Source organism: Aythya marila (assembly GCF_965140915.1).
Source record: "Aythya marila genome assembly, chromosome: 3".
NCBI lineage: Eukaryota > Metazoa > Chordata > Aves > Anseriformes > Anatidae > Aythya > Aythya marila.
In genome coordinates, this window is record NC_139044.1 from 16,023,954 (window position 1) to 16,043,332 (window position 19,379).

Consider the following 19,379-nt stretch of genomic DNA (forward strand, 5'->3'; position numbering starts at 1 on the left):
TCTCAACGTGCAGAAGTGTGGAAGTGTCAGCTAATGCAGTGTTGTGAATGGTAACACAGTTGTGGTTAAATAACTGTCAGTGCAAGATAATTTTGGAATGGCTTTTAACTTCAAGCTTTGCAGATAATTCATTTTGTTCCATGCTTTCCAACAGAAACAGCATGAAAACAACCATATCCCCAGTCTAAATTATGAGTAATACTGTTTAACTTCTTTGAGGTCTATTTTGAGCAAGCAACAGAATGTATATCTGCCGTTCTTTTTGTGCATCAGTCAAAACTGCTGAAAGACTGAAATGCATACTTGTCACTTCAACAAACTGAACTGACAGGGGTCCCATGTCTGAAGTTCTTAAGCACATACAAAAGCTTATAATCAAACACATTGACATTAGGAGGGAAACTATTCATGGAACTATATTCATTTAGGTACCCTGCTGAATCAGGCCAAAAAGGCTAATAGCTTTTCCATCTTCTGTTTGGGAGGCTCAGAGAAGTGGTGGCCTCCCAACCACTCAACTTGCATTTTCTGAATAGTGTATTTTCTGGAGGAACTATTCCATCCACATTAGGGTTATGAGACCAAGGTTCTATGCATTCTAATGGCTTAAACCATTCTGGGAGGCAGGTATGGGGATGTGGAGAACAAGAATATAGAAATGCTTTGCCTTTACCTTTTTCTGTCAGAAAGGTTTGCTCTCTTAAAAACTCAAGTCATCAGCCTTTGCATAAAACAGTTCCTCAGACTGAATATAAGAAAAAATACCATGTTTGAAATATCTTTGCATATTGAGAGGCTTACAGACATGCAAAAAGGTGTAGTTTATATTGTATTTTATTTTTCAGAGATATTCAAGACAATATCAATATACGTACAATTGAAAGAAATTCATTCATGGGCCTGAGTTCTGAAAGTGTGATTCTGTGAGTAAGACATAACAAACCCATTCTTCTTCTTTCTAGCTTGTTCCTTCTTCAGAAATGGGTTGATAGGATGGTCTCTTTTCTATCAGCTTCCAAATTCAATTATAAGTTTTAGACTTCTCCTCTACCTCCAAAATCTCTGTATTCTGCTTTACTGTCATGAAAAATGAATGCTTTTGTGGTTTTTGTTGTATTCTAATTCTGGCCCTAATTTTAGAACCACAGTGTAGAATGAATTTCATAATTACTGGTGCCAAGGTTAAATGTATTCCACCTACAACAACAACTCATGTGGTACAAATTGTGTTCAAAAGGATGGTGTGACATAAATATTTACAGTCAGACACATCATTCAAAGAAGTTTATTACTCAGGCAAAATATATGTAGATGTTTTGGAAATATGGTATATTTGTATACAGAGTTAATGCATTGATACAGGCCAGTTCACTATGCAGTTTCATGCTGTGTGGTTAGATGACTTTTTGTTTGATTTGAACGGTCATGTTTTTTAATAAACTACTTAGCTTCTTTGATCCTTTCTGTTAGTATATCAAAATGCATTGTGTGCTTAATAACAAGCTGCCTTAATTTTGCCTAGCCAGAGTGGAAAAATTTCCCAGTGTGTGTGCCATTTACCTCTCATACCAAAACAGGCAAGCAAGAACTGATTGATTTGGTTCGCATTGATTTTGGTGGGACACAGTCAGGCCACCAATACTTGAAGAGAGGACAGTAAAAAGTCACTTGACTGTTACTTCTCCTTTTTCCCTATCAGTTGTCCACAATCTGTATGTCAAGTTCCCTGAAGTTTTTAAACAGACAGACACAAACACACACACAGCTGAGATATGCATTCAGTTAACTCAAACATATTCAAGTAACAATACACCAAATGTACTTATTTTTCTCCTCTGATAATAGTATTTGCTAACTACATAAGACTTGTTTTTGTCAGACTACTACATAACACATACCTTATTTATTTCCATAATACTACTATGGGGTGAGATATACATGCCGGATTTTAGTGGGATTTGACATCCCTATACCACTCAAGCATTCCAAACACCCAGGACCCAATGAACCTCCACAGTGTGGGGAGAGCCAGTTTTACTAGGTTTACTGTAGCAGGCTCCCAGCATGTTCAAGCCAGTAATTTGGATTACATCTAAGCTTACTCTATGCAGGGGTCAATACAGAGCAGGTGAATTTTAAGTGGGTTTTAAATATACTGATCTAGCCAGGGACTTGTGAGTAAAAGCCCATATGTCCAAGCTCTGGATCTGTGCCTCTATTGTCACTTGTTGCTATCATAAGACTTCCAGTTTATTCAGGGAAGTCAGTAAGGATGCTGGTTGAAGTGAGGAGAGAATTTGTCTCAATAGAAGCTTGTCCAGGTAACAATGCAGAAATAACTACAATGAAACCTTGGGATTTAGTTAAAATTTTGTTTTCTCTTTTTACTGCTTGAATGCAATTTACCAGGTGACAGGAGTCCACACTGCATGGCAACAGTAATTCAGATTTTATGTCCTTAGTATCTCATTGTATTAGCATAATATTCAGTGAGAGAAAATAGTAAGAGCTAATCCAGTGATTAAATGCATCTATATCAGCTTGGCAGCTATGAATGGGTAAGACCAATGTAATGTAATAAATGTTTTAAATGCTATAAGCAGGGACATGTCTCTCCTGTGTGCCTGCTCAGTCATGTCTAATAGTGTATGCAAGCGAAGGGGACAGTGACAGTTTTCTTGATCTGACCTGACAGACACTGGAATTATGCACATCTGCCTTCCATGGTCAAAAGAGTAATCCATGGTCAAAAGAGTAAACCAGACCCATAACTGATTTTCATGATGACCTGAGCTCACCACCTCAGACCTCAGATAAGTGGGTCACTTGCATGCTCAGTTTTCAGTGTGAATTAGAAACCCTACATCCATGTTTGCTGATAGTTTTATTAAATCATGCCAGTTTTGCCACCTATCAAGCTTGTCATGCCCTGTTGGAAAGAGCATGAGTTACAAAGCAACAAGATGAAAGATTGCACTGTAAAGATGATAAATATAACTAACTCAAGTGTAAATTTTCAGAACCGTGAAGGGAAGAGATGGAAAGACATTAAACATTAATTACTTAATGCACTTCAGTAAAAACTTGGCAGAAAGCCCCCCCAGTTCACTACCTGTGTCTTCTCTCAGGAGAAGGATCCTGGGGAGATGGGGAGCAGGAAGGCAATATAATTTGAAGAGACAGCAGGTGCAGGAAGAACCAGGCAGTTTGTTACTAGCCTCATCCTTTTTTACTTCCTGGGTCTTGTTTTTTTTTTTGTTGTTGTTGTTGTTGTTTTGGTTTGGGTTTTGGTTTGTTTGGGTTTTTTTTGTTAGTTTGTTTTGATTTGTTTTTGTTTTTGTGTTTTGTTATTTGTTTGGTTGGTTTTTGTTTTGGTTTGATTTTTTTTTTTTTTTTTTTGTAATTATAGGCAAAGGTTAAGCTATTTCAAAAGCATCTTGAAAAAAAACATCTTGTAGATGGCACCAACAGCACCAGAAAGGTTCTGGTCTCACCCATTCTGGGATTAACCTGGACCAGCTTTGTTAGATTCACTGGAGGCTTTCCAGGGCAGCGGAGCAGCACCAGTGTCTTAATCAGTTCTACTTATGTTTCAGAAACTTACTGTAGCTGTCATCTCTTATGGTAATGCTGATCTTCCCTGTTCATACCTGTATCTAAATCCTTCCTGTAACTATTGGGAGCTTATCAGCTGGGATTCATAGAAATATCATAATTTAAGCATTTATTTAAAAATTTTACTTGTTTGAGATCCTTTTCACTGATTTTAATTACATACATATAAATTGTGAACATGTATAAGAACATTTTTTATTTCTCTGTTGCAGATGGCTAAATAAAAATGGGATTCAGGAAATTGAGAATCATGCATTTAATGGAACCTACCTGGATGAGCTGTAACTATTTCTGTTGTTTACTATTCTGAAAATAAATTATTAGAAGGTAGCTATTTCTGCAAGATATTTTTTTTTATTTATTTCAGATTGTTTTAGCATCAATATTGTGTTTTTCAGAAACCTAAGTGACAATCAAAACTTAGAAAAATTACCAAATGAGGTCTTCCAAGGAGCCAACGGGCCTGTTGTTTTGTAAGTAATATTCAGATTTGACTTTTGTTTGTTTTGTTTGTTTGTTTGTTTGTTTGTTTGTTTGTTCTCATCATTAAGCCCCCAGAAAAGGTCAAAGAAGAACATATGAATACAAGCCTGGATTTCAACATCTCACAACTCCTGCAATTCAAAATTGGAGGTGTAGTTCTGAATATAAAAAACTGGAAGCCAAGTCAGTCTAGATCCATGTTTTCACTCTTTTCTCGGGGTTTTTGAAGTATTTGCATCCAGGGATTTATATCCAGATTCACCACACAGTGAATCACTATAACGGTGGATTAGCTGAGTTAGTTCTCAGTGCTTAAATCTGAATTGCTCCCCCTTGAACTATTTAAAACCAGTGAAGATCTGCCCTGCATCTCTAAAGCTTAGTCCTAAAGATAAAATCCCTACCCTGCAGGGACAGGGATCCCTATATATATATATATAGGGATATATATATATATATATATACACGCATATATATATTACACATATATATCACACAGTTACAGCAGGATCTCTTTGGTGGGTGGTAGGCTGGAAAGCAAGATCTCAGCAATAGAGTTCAACAATAAGATGCTCACATCTATCAGTCATCAGCACCTCATGCTACACTTTGACAAGTTGTAAAACACCTGTGAGTGTGCACAACTTCTTGTGAGCACCAGCCACAGAACATAACACTTGCAGCAAAGACAATGATGTCTTTTTTTGTGTCACAAATTCATAGGCTCTTTTCTTTCTTCCCATTTTTTCTGGATGTCCAGAGAAAGCTAGGAGTCACCCAGAAAAGGTGAAAGCAGGTATTGGGAGCTGCTGGAAGATTTTACACAGAGATTAAAGTGGTTAGAAATCTAAAAAAATGAGAAGAGAAAATGACTAGTTAACTTTGAGTTCAGATAAGAGCACTCCTGAAGGCCTTTTTACATGTTGTTATGACACACCTATGCTACACCAATGATAGAAAGAGCTAACCTATGGGTTACCGCATTCTTCCCTGTTACCATCACTCCTTCAGTGACTTTCTCCTTTGGAAAAGACTAGCAGTGGAGTATCTTTTCAGCATCTTTTCAGCAATAACATCATTGATGTTTCTTTGGAAAAGCATTGTTTCCTGTAGCAAAGAGTAAAAGCATTTTCTTTGCAAGTCGTAGCTGATTCACAAGGTTTATCAAATAGATTTGTCTGTAGTTCAGACTCATTTGATAGTTCAATTTCTAACACTAAGTTATTTGTGCAAGAAGTTTTCTATTCCATTACTTGTATATCCACTGTTCTATGGATGGGAAATTACCTTTTTATCCTGACTGAGATCAAGAAAGCTACATCTGTCACTATAGCTTACACCTCGAATGTGCTTTGTGGAAATGATTGACCCATAATAATATCTTTGCTGGGAAAAAACAGTGCTGTTGAAATAAAATTTGTGTTGCAAATTGCAATGTTTTATTAGACTGAATGTCAGGATGTTTTAACTCTTGTTCTTCCTGAGCCAGTGCTCTACAGTCAATTAATAACAACTCCTATTTTATATTTCAGAATATTGAAACAGCATGAAAGATAGTCAAACACAAATAGTAATGTCAGAAAGCACAAGCCTTAGCACCTTGTCTGCTTCATACTTGGCTGCACAGTTTCAGCAATCAATGCCTTTTGGAAAGACATCAAGTTTTGAGTTACAGAATTTCAGTACTGACAGTAAGCAAGTAAATCAAATGCCTAATTAATCCCACACATATATACATTCTTTCTATACAGAAATACACTTTATTGCTAACTTGAAATTTTGTAGCTTCACTTTTCATCCACATTGTCTCGTTTAGTCTTTTCCTGGTGCTCCCATAGCTGTAGCAGCCTACATGAGCTTTTACTGGAGACCCTACACAACTCTTCATTCCACAAGCATTAAGATCATATTGGGAGTACCAGCAAATTAAAGGAAGCTGTAGGAAGCCTCACAGATTCCCCATCTCTATAAATATAATTCAGCTGCTTAATGATGGTCCATTCTGGGCTGAGTTCTCTGGCTGTGTCCTGCCTCAGAAACAGGGCAAGGTATGTCTGTGGTCTGTCCTGTCCTTGCAATTTGTTTTTGACAGAAAACACACATATGTTGGCCATGGGAGAGCTCCAGTAGATCCCCAGCTAGACAGCTGAATCCCTGAAGCACAGCCAGAGAGTAGTTTAGATACAACTGCTGAGAAAATTGGTCTCACTGATCACTCCTCTCTGATGTCTGTTCTTGCTCTCTTGCTATGTTCCTTTCAGACCTAAACGGGACTATCAGCTGGTCAGTATTTTGACCAACCCCAGTAACTGATTCCCAGAGGAAAAGGGAAGTGTTTGTAAGAAAAGTCAGATTCATTTCACTGTTCCTGCACCGGCTGCTGTCAAAGCTGATGACTAGCAGCCAAGCATTAATAATACGACGTATTCCTGTCACTGATGCTTTCTGGTTTGATTTCTTCTGCTATTTTATCTTCTAGTTCATCTTGCTTATTTAATTTACCATTCCTGTAACTAGGAAAACATCCCAAAGAAACTCTGCGCTGAGTTCTGCTTCTGCTCGATGATGATTCAATGGATAAAGCAACCAAACTACATACACAACATCTGTGTTTCTGTCTGGGGGGGGGGGGGGGGGGTATAGTCTGCTGATGGTGTATCAATAACTATCCCTAACAGGCATCTAACAGGCATCCCAGCAAGCCCTGCAGTAGTTTACAAAGCACTTTCCTCAGCTCACTTTGGTTTATGGACAATAATGAACAGAAAAAAAAAAAAAAAAAAAAAAAAAAAAAACACTTTTTAAAAGAAGAATTTTCATGGGAAAATATTGAATATTTATGAAATTGTTTAGATATGGCCAGAGACCCAGTAATATTTTAGCTGCTGGAATATCAAGGTGATATTCCTATTCATATTTGCTTGTTACTTCTATGCAGTATAATAACAGTTCGGAGGTACTGAAGATTTCTGGCTAATGAGACTAGGAAAACATTTCTGATTCTTGTTCAGAATTATGAACCCTTGTGAAGTTCTGTAGGCTCTTATTGATGCCATGAGTGATACTGTCTGTGGATTTAAATAGAAAGCTGCTTTTGGTGAATAATGAACATGTTCTCTAGGTGACAGTTTTCATTAGGCAGTGAACTAAGGACAATAGTCAGTCAATGAAACAACTGAGATTGTTCACTGCAACCCAATTACTACTTTAGGTGTCTAAGTCAGAAATCAAAAGCCTAAAATTTCTCTTCAGCTGCTCCTGTGAGACACAGATCAGTCCTAAAAGAACCTCAGGACCAAACCTTGGCTTCTCTCAGCCTGACCTGCAGAAGTATTTCTGCTTCCACCAGCCCATCTTGTCCTTGTTCACAGAAGTTATGACCCTAGGTCAGGGCAGCAGCATGTGGTCCATCTTCATTCCTTTGGTTCCACAATTCACTGTCCAGTTGGCAACTGAAGCTGACAGCAAGCTACAGGTGTTAATACCCCAATATGAAAACAGGCATACCAGTGGGGCAGGCACAGACTGCCTTCTGAAGGTGTTAACTGAAGGTGGGATATTCTTTCAGAGCCTGGATCCAAACCCTCCAGCTATGGGCACAGTATCGACACAAAGATCCTCTTTACCCACAGCCAGTAACTGCTTTATTAGATGAATATACATTTCTTAGATGTGACCACCCTACCCTACAGACAGAGTCAAAACAGAGACATTTTCTGGTATTAATTCTGGTTTTCAGAGAGGAAAAGAGGTGCAAATGTGCATGTTGTACATAGAGAGGGTCTGAACTTCATTGTACACTGCCAAAACTTTGTCTCCCCTTCAAGTAGCACCACTCTACTGCATTAATATGGTAATAAAAGCAATTTGTGCCTGTTATGTAATAGAGATAAAATAATATGTTGTCCTGATATCGTACTGTTATAGATTAATTTACCTTGGGAGGGGAGGCATGGAGAAAATGGCAAATATTGTCAGTTCTATTCCCTTGTTAGGGGGAATTTTTTTCTTTTGTGAGAGAATAAAAAAGAGCAGCCTCAGCAAACACTGCATTCTGCATTACTCTCATGCCATAAGAGCATGGGAGCTAAGGGAGGACAGGGTGGTTTTTATGTAGTCCATTTCACTGTTGATCTAAGAGAAAGAAGTATGCACTTCTGCTGTCACAAGCTGAGGGACACCGTCTGTTCCTAGCCAAGGAAATATGTGGATGTTTTGCCCCAGCTGTTACCACCCTGGAGCCATGGAGACAGGTTCTGTGGAGATGGAGCACCACTAGTCCTTCTTCCCTTTCCCTACCTGTGTAGCGCAAGTCATGAATTAGTGTTTGCATAATGTTTTTCCCCCTGAAAGCCTCGCTGTTACTCTCTGTGATATGTTTGTAGCTGCTGCTTCTGTTGCTGCCTTTGATAGCCCATCCCACACAATAATTGCCTTCCACATAAATGCACCTCTCCTAACCTCCTGTAATCTTACTCCTTTGCTTCAGTCTGTATTCTTTGGTTTTTAAACCTCTGGAAATATTTCAATATTTTTGTTCTTCAAAGTTTGAACTACATCACTTCTGTCTCTCTTTAGTCTCTTTTCCTTCTTAATTAGTACAAAATCTGGTATCCTCAACATTTCCTCACATCTGTAACCTCCCGTGAGATTCTCTCTTTGTGTTTATTGCCTTTTCCATGGTAGGCTTTGCATGATGTGATGTTCATGAAGAACATCACAAAATTCTCTTGTGAGTTCATCAATCTATTTCATCAACCTTTTTATTTATTTATTTACTTACTTACTTACTTATTCCGCCTGTAACAGCATTCTTGGACGAGTAGTGTGTTTCTTTTGGTATTTACTAAACCTATAATCATATGGATCTAATAGTTTATGTCACTGCTAATCTTTACCCAGAGGGTTGTGGGATCTTTTTCTTTTTTCTCAAATCAGACTAACTTCACTTGATTGTTGTTTGCAATGAATATTATTTAATGTTTCATTGAGAAACTCTTAATTTATCACCTGAACCTGTTTTCAGCACAAATTTCCAGCTGATCTCTTTTTAATCGGTACTCTGATACTGACTAGGACAGTCTAAAACACGTATCTACTGTAGAGCTGAAGTAAATTTGTTTTTTATCATAATTTTCATATGTTTTTTTAAAGGGATATTTCCAGGACAAAAATCAGTTTCCTGCCAGGTCACGGATTAGAACTCATTAAGAAGCTAAGAGCAAGGTCTACATATAATTTAAAAAAACTTCCTGATTTAAGCAAATTTAGATCATTGATTGAGGCAAATTTCACCTATCCTAGCCATTGCTGTGCATTTACAAACTGGAAAAGACAAAAGTAAGTGACTTCATTTGTTTCTCTTTTTGATGCTTCTCAGACATTGATAGTGAATTAAACAAACTTCTTCAAAATCTGGATATAAATAAACATATAATACATACATGTTTATTCATGTTACACAGTGTACTGCCTCTCCATTCCAGGTTGGTAATAAATTTTGATAGTTGTACTAGCATCACTATTATCTCCAGCTAAGACTCTAGACCACATTCGTCATAGGGTCATCTCTCACTGGGACCTGCTGTCCTGGATCAGCCTGGAGCCACACTGAAGATATCCGACAAGAAACATGATGATAACTTTTCAGGAGGTAACTGGAAGGATATTTGTGTTTCCAGAGAAGCTGGTAAATACCTTGCCACCAATTCACATGGGTGACAGAACTACGGAGTGGGGTTAACCTCTTAACCTCAGGAAGCCACACTGATGTTGGAACCAAATAGAACAGAAGAGAACAAAACAGAACAGTTCAGTTGTAAGGGACTTACGAAATCATTAAGTCCAACCACCTGACCACTTCAGGGCTAACCAAAAGTTAAAGCATATTAATGAGGGTGTTGTCCAAATGCCTCTTGAGCACTGACAGGCACAGGGCATCAACTGTCTCACTGGTGTTTGAGCTCCCTCACAGTAAAGATGTGTTTCCTAATATCCAGTTGAACCTCCTCTGGTGCAGCTTTGTACCATTCCCATGTGTCCTATCATTGGTTACCCGGGAAAAGAGACCAGCACCTCCCCCTCTATTTCCCCTCCACAGGAAGTAGTAGAGAGATGTCACCTCTTAGCCTCCATTTCTCCAGACTAGACAGAATCACAGAATCACAGAATTTTCTAGGTTGGAAGAGACCTCAAGGTCATCGAGTCCAACCTCCAACCTAACGCTAACAGCCCTCCACTAAACCATATCCCTAAGCTCTACATCTAAGCGTCTTTTGAAGACTTCCAGGGATGGTGACTCCACCACTTCCCTGGGCAGCCTGTTCCAATGCCTCACAACCCTTTCAGTGAAGAAGTTCTTCCTAACATCTAACCTAAAACTCCCCTGGCTCAACTTAAGCCCATTCCCCCTCATCCTGTCACCAGGCACGTGGGAGAACAGGCCAACCCCCACCTCGCTACAGCCTCCCTTGAGGTACCTAAAAAGAGCGATAAGGTCACCCCTGAGCCTCCTCTTCTCCAGGCTGAACAAGCCCAGCTCCCTCAGCCGCTCCTCGTAGGACTTGTTCTCCAGGCCCCTCACCAGCTTTGTCGCCCTTCTCTGCACCCGCTCAAGAATCTCCATGTCCTTCTTGTAGCGAGGGGCCCAAAACTGAACACAGTACTCGAGGTGCGGCCTCACCAGAGCTGAGTACAGGGGGACGATCACCTCCCTAGCCCTGCTGGTCACGCTGTTCCTGATACAAGCCAGGATGCCGTTGGCCTTCTTGGCCACCTGAGCACACTGCTCAGGTGACAATACAAGAGTCCTCAGCCTCTACTCATAGGACGTGCCTTCCAGCCCTTTTACTGGTATTGTCCTCCTCTGGATGCTTTCAAGTATCTTAACATCCTTTTTATATTGTGGATCCCAGAACTGCACACTATATTCAAGGTGAGGCCTCACCAATGCTAAATATAGTGGGAGAATCACCTCTGCCACAGATACTTCATCTGTCACATCTACATACACATGATTTTTGGACATAATTTCTGAAATGGTTGAGCTAGAGCAATCCCCTTAAACTCAAATTCACTGGGTCAGGGAGGTCTTTTTAGACTCCCAAACTAATTTTCAGTACTTGTTTTAATTTGCCATCATCAAGATGCACTGAGACTTCAGGTATGAAGTGACTCACATTGAGTATTTTCAGCTGCTCAGATAAACCTTAAATGTTACATGTGATCTAATGAACCTCATGAATTTGTGCCACTGGAAAACCTGAATGATTGGTTCCTGTGGGAACACGTTATTGTTTGAAATTCTTCTTTTATTGGAAGTCCTCAAAAACTTGGAAATTGCCATGGCAGAAAAAAACAAAAACAAAAACAAAAACAAAACAAAACAAAACAAAATGTTATGGATCATTGTTATAATTCAAGACATTGTCTTCAGAACATGCCTAAAATTTCAAAGAAAAGTAAAACCATGCATAAACAGTACAAACTATTTGTAAATTTCATTTAGATACTTATAATAGCCGTTTATTTTACTTTTAGTAGTGTATTGTCACCTGGCAATGAAAGATGCCTGGTCCTGCTATGCTGATAGCTAGTACATATCACCTATACGTGTGTTGAAAAACTAGATTGGAAAAGTGCAAGTTTGATATTGGACACTACAGTGGTAAGGAAAGTACCTGGCAGAATCCATCCCTCATTGCCAGTTTCTGATCCAAAATTCTAAACTTTTTGCTGCAAGTGGTTATCAGCAGGTGATATTTTCACATATTTTCTACAGGCTTACTCAGGCACAGTGCTTGGTTGCCTGCTAATTAGAAATGGTTCCAGTCCTTCCAGTGTGGTGGCAGAGTGGTATTTCCAATGAGTTCAAAGGAAGCATGTTTAGTTCTAAAAAGATAAATCAGCAAAGGGATTTTTGATGTCACTTTATCATACATATTTTTGAAGGTACTTGACTTTTGGGCTGCCTGAGCCAAATCAAGACCCAAATCCTAGAATCCACACTGGAAAGTAGGCAACAGGGCTTTTTAAAATCAGGTTAAGAGTTACTGATGAAGGAAGGCAACAGGAGGAGATGGCAATGAGCTTTTAGTAAGCTCTCAGCATCCCCTCCCTCTGAATAACTTTTGTGCCACAATTACCCAGGGGAATTGAAGCCCACAGCACTCACTTCCCCCATAGTACAGCTCCACTTTGGGGCACCTCTATCCTGGCAAGTAAGAAACCAAGGAGGATACTGACAGCCCTTCCCAAAACCCGGGTGAGTGTAATTTTGCAAAGACATGTCAATGCACTGAGCAGCACTCAAAAGACAAGTGCAGATGGCCAGTGAGTTGGCCAATCTATTTTAAATGAATGAAGAGTCTTTCAAACAGCAGAAGAAAATGACTTAAGGTAATTTTTTTGTAGAGTTAGTAAAACTGAATTTTTAAGGTGCATTAAAAACCTTTTTGTTTTTTTCTACAGTAGCTATACTTAAAATATTGAAAAGGATGTTAATTTCTGATTTTAAAAGCTAAAAACACTTTTGAAAGAATAGCTATTCTTTAGTTAGAGACTTTTTTTCCATTTCACTTTATTCTAGTAATTTAATTCAAAGAATATTCCACTTAATTGTAGCTGACAAGGCAAGAAGGCTTTTGTTTATTATAGAGTAGGTGTAGAAGAGGAGCAACACGTTGAAATCTAGAAGGACAAGGGAGCAAGAAACAAACTGTGTCTATCTCTGTCTATCATTATGAACTCCTGTGTTAAATACATTTAGATAAACCATTTTCTGTATACAGTACATTCAAGATAGTTTTATTTCACTGTTAAAACAACCAATTCCTGGTTTCCCACATTTAAATATTAGTTAAGTTTTCAGCCAACTAGACTAGGACAGGAATCATTAGGAATATAGCATTCATTGTCCTGTAAAAGAAATGCATCACTGCTGGGTAAAGAATATAAAAATTCAGATGTGAGATCTGTATATGCTCTGATATATGATTATGTGAATAAACATATACATCTAAACTGTATCTCCCTGATCAACAGAACAAAATTGAATGCATTTATCTATGGTTTTAATGGTTGCCAGAATTATCTTTTAAAAATACCAGACGTAAATACAGAATTATTTAGATCTTTTTTTTTTTTTTTCCTGTTAACTGCATTTAAATGCAATTAAAAATGTTCATTTAATTCATAGAGTCGTGTCGTGTACTGAAATTGGTGGGAGACCAATATCCTCTCTCCAGTTTAAAGAGAGAATATGTGTGCAAGTTAGTTCTGTGCTGTGAGTCTGAATATGATAGGTATTCCCATGCACTTCAGCAGAGGTTAGTCACATCTGCAGCAGCTACATCCACTTGCATTTCAAAGCAGTTTTCTTGACAAGATGTGTGTGCATTCAAGACTGCTCAGGATTTTGAAGAGCTATTAATAGTCTGCAATGTTTGCTCACACAACGTCTAGTATTCCTTTGGCAAGAGCTGCATTTGGTTTAGTGCAGCAGACATTTCTTACTCTGGTGGGAACAGTGATGTTACCTGATTTGCTGTGCATCTTCACAGGAGCCACACATTCCTCTGTAACAGTTTAGATCTCAAAATATTTCCAGGTAGTCCAGGAAGTATAAGAAGGATGCCTCATTACACTGTAAGTGCATTTCTAAGAATCACTGAAGCATTTGATGCTCATGTGGGAAATCTCAGAAGGAATTAAGTCAGGGGTGTGTGGCCCCTTTCTGGCTGCCCCATTTGCCACAAATCAAAGATTTCCTATCTTTGATATTTCTCCAGCACTCAAGAACCTTAGACAAAATAAATCACCGATAGTGATCACCTCTCCTAAACACATTTACACCAGCTCTGTTGTGCTAATGGAAATGTTAAACCTGTTATAGAGGCAGTGCCTTCTACATTTTGGAGGATGTCCCATCAAGCACAGACCTGCCAGACTGAGACACAAATTAAAATGTTGGCAGTTTTGATTATTTTCTTCCCTATTCTAAGAAGGATTTTACAATAAATATTGATCTGAAGATTTATTACACTGGAATATTGTGATGGTGGCCTAACAGGAGCTAACCTGCTTTTTAGGACAAGTCCAGTGTAGTGTGTTGAACTCTCACATTCTCCTGTGACTGGAAAATAATATCTTTCAAGCTCAGATAGGGTAGAAGCTGGATGTTAAAACCCTCAACTTGACATAGACCATTATATAATCCCACAGGCTTTCCTTGGTATAAAGATCACCTTCTGTTTAAATATCTGCATCATTATTACTGTCCTTACACATGATCATTATTTTTTGGAGAAGCTATCACTTGAAAACCTATTTTTTAAAGAACATGGCACATAGAGTTGTGTTTGGGCCTTGTTTCATGAGAACGTAATACCAGTTGCTCTCTACTCAGTTGATGTCATTTTTTGGTAAGGATGTTCAAGATAGGGCCTAACACAGAACTCAGGTCTGGACTATTTATTCTGCTAATTACGTTTCTCAGCACATGAGATCCTGTTGTCACCAGATCCAGATGGAGTGCATGAAATAACTACGTGCACAAGGGTAGTTATACTTGTCAGAGTGCTTTGCCAATTTTAATGTTGCTTTTTAAGTTGTCCTTTCCCTGGTTTATTATTCAGAGTGTTTACTTGAGCAAAACCATGTTAAACAGCAGCAGAGTGTTGAAAATAGTCTGAATAAATGAATTATTATGATGCTTGCCTTCTCAAAAGAAAGCAAGGCCCAATCTCTTGCCAAAAATGTTTTAAATTATTGTTCTGAGAGTACAAGGGACAAATATCTCAGGACAGTCAGTACCAGATGATGGCTTTTCTTTCCCTTGGGAGTTTGCAACTGCCCATCACTCTGCTTACAGTGCAAGGAAGCAGCCGGGAGACTCCTCACTACCTATCCTCAGAACAAACATAGTGGCTAACTCCGTGGGAGTCTGATTTTGTTTGGGAGCTCTGGGTGTTAAATAATTCAGGAATGAATAAATAATAATAATTAGAAATATTTCATTGGCCTTACATAGCTGTCTTATCTGTTAGATGGATTTAACTCTAGGTAGTGCCTCCGTAATTTAGGAAAACGTTTTTTTTTAACTCATAGCTGGGAAGCAATTGGATGAAACCAGTTTTCTTCAGTTCATTTACAAAGAACTACTAATTGCAGTAGTTTTCAGTGTCCTCAAGTGCATGTTACACTGAAAGCTGGGGGACTTTCTCATCCATTATTGCTCCTTGGAAGCATACACTCCCTCTCAGCTAGAGAACTGTTGATATATTGATCAATATGCTTGGCCCCTCACTCATCCTTACGCAGGCAGAACACAGGGGAGCAAAATGTAATGCCTTGTTATTGCTATTGTGACCTCCATAGTGCATATTTGACCTCACAGAAAATCGGCTTTCTGCCTCAGTTGACAGGCAAGATAAAAAATATTGATAATAGCAGAGGATGCTCGAAACCTCATAGGAAATGTTCCTCACCTTCTGGTGCTGGGCCTTCATTAGTTTTTCTTTCTTCCTTTTCAACTTGATTTTTGGAAGATGTAGTGAGTGCACAAAGTCAAAGGGTAAAATTGGGTTACAAAAAAAATAAGAATCCTCGCTTTTAATCTGCTACAAGTTGTTTAACCATTTCGACCTACCTTGCCTAGGAAGCTGTCCTTTCAAGTGTACTGCAAATCAGGGTGGAAGGTAACCTGTGGTCCTGTCCTGGAACATAGACACCTAATTTGCTGTCTAAATGATAGATGAAAATAGGCAGAGATGAACTCTGTTTGTTTTGCAACACACTGTCAATGGTTTTACTTGCTAACTCAAATTAAGTCTGGGTCCATCTTTATGCAATGTAATGGATGCAAGTTTCTGGGGCAGCAAACTTTAAAGGAGGTCTAGGAGAAACTTATTCAAAGCTGACCCTTTATTTCTTGCTAACAGACCTTGATATTTGTTAATTTGATGGAGCTGAGCTTCTTAGCCAAAACACTTGTTTCTTCAGTTGGTCTGTACATGGAGAAGATGGGCTTGAGGTTAATCCTCTAGGAAACAAAGCTAAATACATACTGTTAAAATTAAAATAAAAATAATTATATAGAAAAAAAAAAAAGTTTTACCTTCAAAGTAATTTTTTCCTTGAGACTCTTTTCCTTTATTGACTTTTTTTCCTACTAAAAATTCCCAACACATTTTGAAAGGCTTTCTGACAGAAACAAAAGCAACTATTGTTTCTACAGAAATGTTGATTTAGTTTGGCTTGGCTTGGTTTGTTTTGGTTTGGTTTTACTTGTTCACTTCACTTCACTTTCCTCAAAAAACATTTTTTAAGCAAAATATTCTACCATGTCTAGTGTTTGTATCTGTGATGGACTCTCTTTCAGAGACTGTCTGGAAACCTTGTATGATCTCACTTATGTTATTTATTTACTTTAATAGACAGTGACCAATATGATAGATATACTTCTTTAAATGAATTGCACAGACTGGAGCTGTTCTGTGCCATGAAGGACTTTTGATAATGAATATGACACACTGACTGACAAAAACTTTGGGAAAAAGGAAATTTAAGAGTAATAGTAATGAACAGTGGAGTAATTCTGATTATACAGACTCCTTATCTGCACAACTGAATTGTCTCATTCTTCAAAGTCCAGTCATATGTAGGAATTCATCATTATGTGTTTCCCCCATGCAGAATCACTTATCATTGTCAGGTTACGTGGGAAATTCAGTTGAAATAGTGGAAGCTTCTTACTGAATGTTTCTGTCCAGGTGGATAACATCATCATGATCGTTAGTAAGTCAAACATCAGGCTTTCCTTTCCCATATGTTTTATGTTTTAAATCTATCTACATTTTCACGTAATATTAGATAAATAGGCACTACTCTGCCTATTAATTTCAAGCTCCAGGGAAATCGATACAATCAGCTAACCCAAAAACTGATTTGTTAATGTAAACTTCATGATTCAATGTTTGTTGTATGCCTCGTGCTATGTGCCTCAGTTTCTAACTCTTCTCTTTCTACAATTTCAGCACTGAATTACATCCAATATGTAGCATATCTCAGGCTAAGCAAGACCTTGATGAGCAACCTGGCAATAAGATACATAGACGATCTGCAGCTGAAGATTATATTTCCAACTATGCCATTGGTTTTGACCCTTCAGAGAATGAATTTGACTATGGTTTATGCAATGAAGTAGTTAACGTGGCTTGCTCACCTAAACCTGATGCTTTCAATCCATGTGAAGATATCATGGGTTACAACATTCTGAGAGTCCTGATATGGTTTATCAGCATTTTAGCTATCACTGGGAACATTGTTGTTCTCATTATTTTAATAAGCAGTCAATACAAACTCACTGTACCTCGTTTTCTAATGTGCAATCTCGCATTCGCAGACCTCTGCATAGGTATCTATCTGTTGTTTATTGCATCTGTAGATATACAGACTAAAAGCCAGTATTACAACTATGCCATAGACTGGCAAACAGGGGCTGGCTGCAATGCTGCAGGATTTTTTACAGTGTTTGCAAGTGAACTCTCAGTCTACACATTGACTGTGATAACTCTGGAAAGGTGGCATACTATCACCTATGCCATGCAACTGGACCGCAAGGTTCGATTTCGGCACGCCGTGATTATAATGATTTTTGGCTGGATGTTTGCTTTCACGGTGGCACTTCTTCCCATATTTGGTGTCAGCAGCTACATGAAGGTCAGCATATGTTTACCCATGGACATTGAGACACCATTTTCTCAGGCTTATGTTATATTTCTTTTAGTGTTGAATGTACTCGCCTTTGTGATCATATGTGCCTGCTACATCTGCATCTACTTTACTGTAAGAAACCCTAACGTCATCTCTTCAAATAGTGACACCAAGATTGCCAAGCGCATGGCTATATTGATCTTCACAGACTTCCTCTGCATGGCGCCAATATCATTTTTTGCAATATCAGCCTCACTCAAGGTTCCTCTCATCACAGTGTCCAAATCCAAGATCCTCCTGGTTTTGTTTTACCCCATCAATTCCTGTGCCAACCCTTTCCTCTATGCCATTTTCACAAAGACTTTCCGCAGGGATTTCTTCATTCTGTTGAGCAAGTTTGGTTGCTGTGAAATGCAAGCCCAGATTTACAGAACAGACACTTCCTCATCTGCTCATAATTTCCACACAAGAAATGGTCATTATCCTCCCGCATCAAAAAACAGTGATGGGACTATTTATTCACTGGTTCCTCTAAATCACTTGAACTGAAATGCCTGCATGAATTTGTGTCTGAGGCAGTGTGATAATCACTTTCAACTGTGAATTTGAATAATGACTACAACATAACATGGAAACTTATTTTGATGGGAAAACATTTTTATTTCCTCTTTGCTTTTTTGTTCAATGAACAGTCTTCAGAGATGACACATGATCTTCATTAGTTCTTGAAGGACAAAGAACAAAACGGCAGTATATGTCAGAGTGTCCTTGTAGAATTGTCTTCATAAATAAATGAGCTTATAAACGGGTATCTCATACTATACAGGCAGAGATTGCCTTCATTCTAGGAAGATGTTACCTGCTTACTGACAATTAAATAATGGTTATATGTAGTCAAAAGAAAAAAATATGTAGAATTATTTTTTTGTCTGTGAAGCATGTTGTAACAATGACTGATAATTATCTCTTTTCATTAATCATCATATCTCCTAAGGTTACAGGAGAAAGAAGTCCAGTCTTTACAGTTTTAAGCCCTCCTTCAGTACAAACTTACCAGGAATGAAAATATCTTCTGTTGCTTCCATTTGTGTTTACCATAGCAGTTGGGCTGATGCATCTCCAGCTAGGTTAATGTTAGCTGTCCCACACTGTGTGTACATATTTTAATCTGCAAAAAAGTATCACATTGGGTAGGATTGTGTTGATCTAGACTGGTAGGCTCAAAGAAACAGATTTCACGTGAATTAATATCAAGGAGATTAGTTTGATTTGTTGGTTTTGTTTCCAAGACAAGAAAGAGAGGAACAAAAGCAGAAGAAATCCTTCATAACAAGGAGGATGCTTCCTCAAGTTGATTTCACAAAGTTGTGTTGAAATAGCTTTTCTGGGGTTGGACCCCTTGGTTATTTGGACCCCTTAGCTATGTGGGTTGTTCTGATATGATTCCTTGGGCTATGTCAGGGTCATTGTCTCCAGATGCATCCTTTTGGCTTATGAATATTTGAACAAAAGCTTTTATGATATCCTGGACATACTCTTTCTCCTTCCCTTATAAATAATGGTTCATG

At 38.4% G+C, this 19,379-nt stretch overlaps 1 protein-coding gene across 3 annotated transcripts in view; it reads left to right on the top strand.

Moving 5' to 3' along the window:
• FSHR (follicle stimulating hormone receptor) overlaps positions 1 to 18,689 on the top strand; it is a gene marked incomplete at its 5' end in the record, with an annotated part of 83,694 nt that extends 65,005 nt beyond the window's left edge. For 2 of the 3 annotated variants that reach the window (XM_082758070.1, XM_082758071.1), the window contains 5 exons: positions 846 to 923; positions 3,828 to 3,896; positions 4,014 to 4,088; positions 9,253 to 9,438; positions 17,133 to 18,689. In XM_082758070.1, the coding sequence (XP_082614196.1) occupies positions 846 to 923; positions 3,828 to 3,896; positions 4,014 to 4,088; positions 9,253 to 9,438; positions 17,133 to 18,360 (1,636 nt within the window). In that variant the 3' untranslated portion in view covers positions 18,361 to 18,689. The remainder of the gene's footprint in view (positions 1 to 845; positions 924 to 3,827; positions 3,897 to 4,013; positions 4,089 to 9,252; positions 9,439 to 17,132) is intronic. The other variant, XM_082758072.1, reaches the window with a different exon arrangement.
• Positions 18,690 to 19,379: the final 690 nt, after the last annotated feature.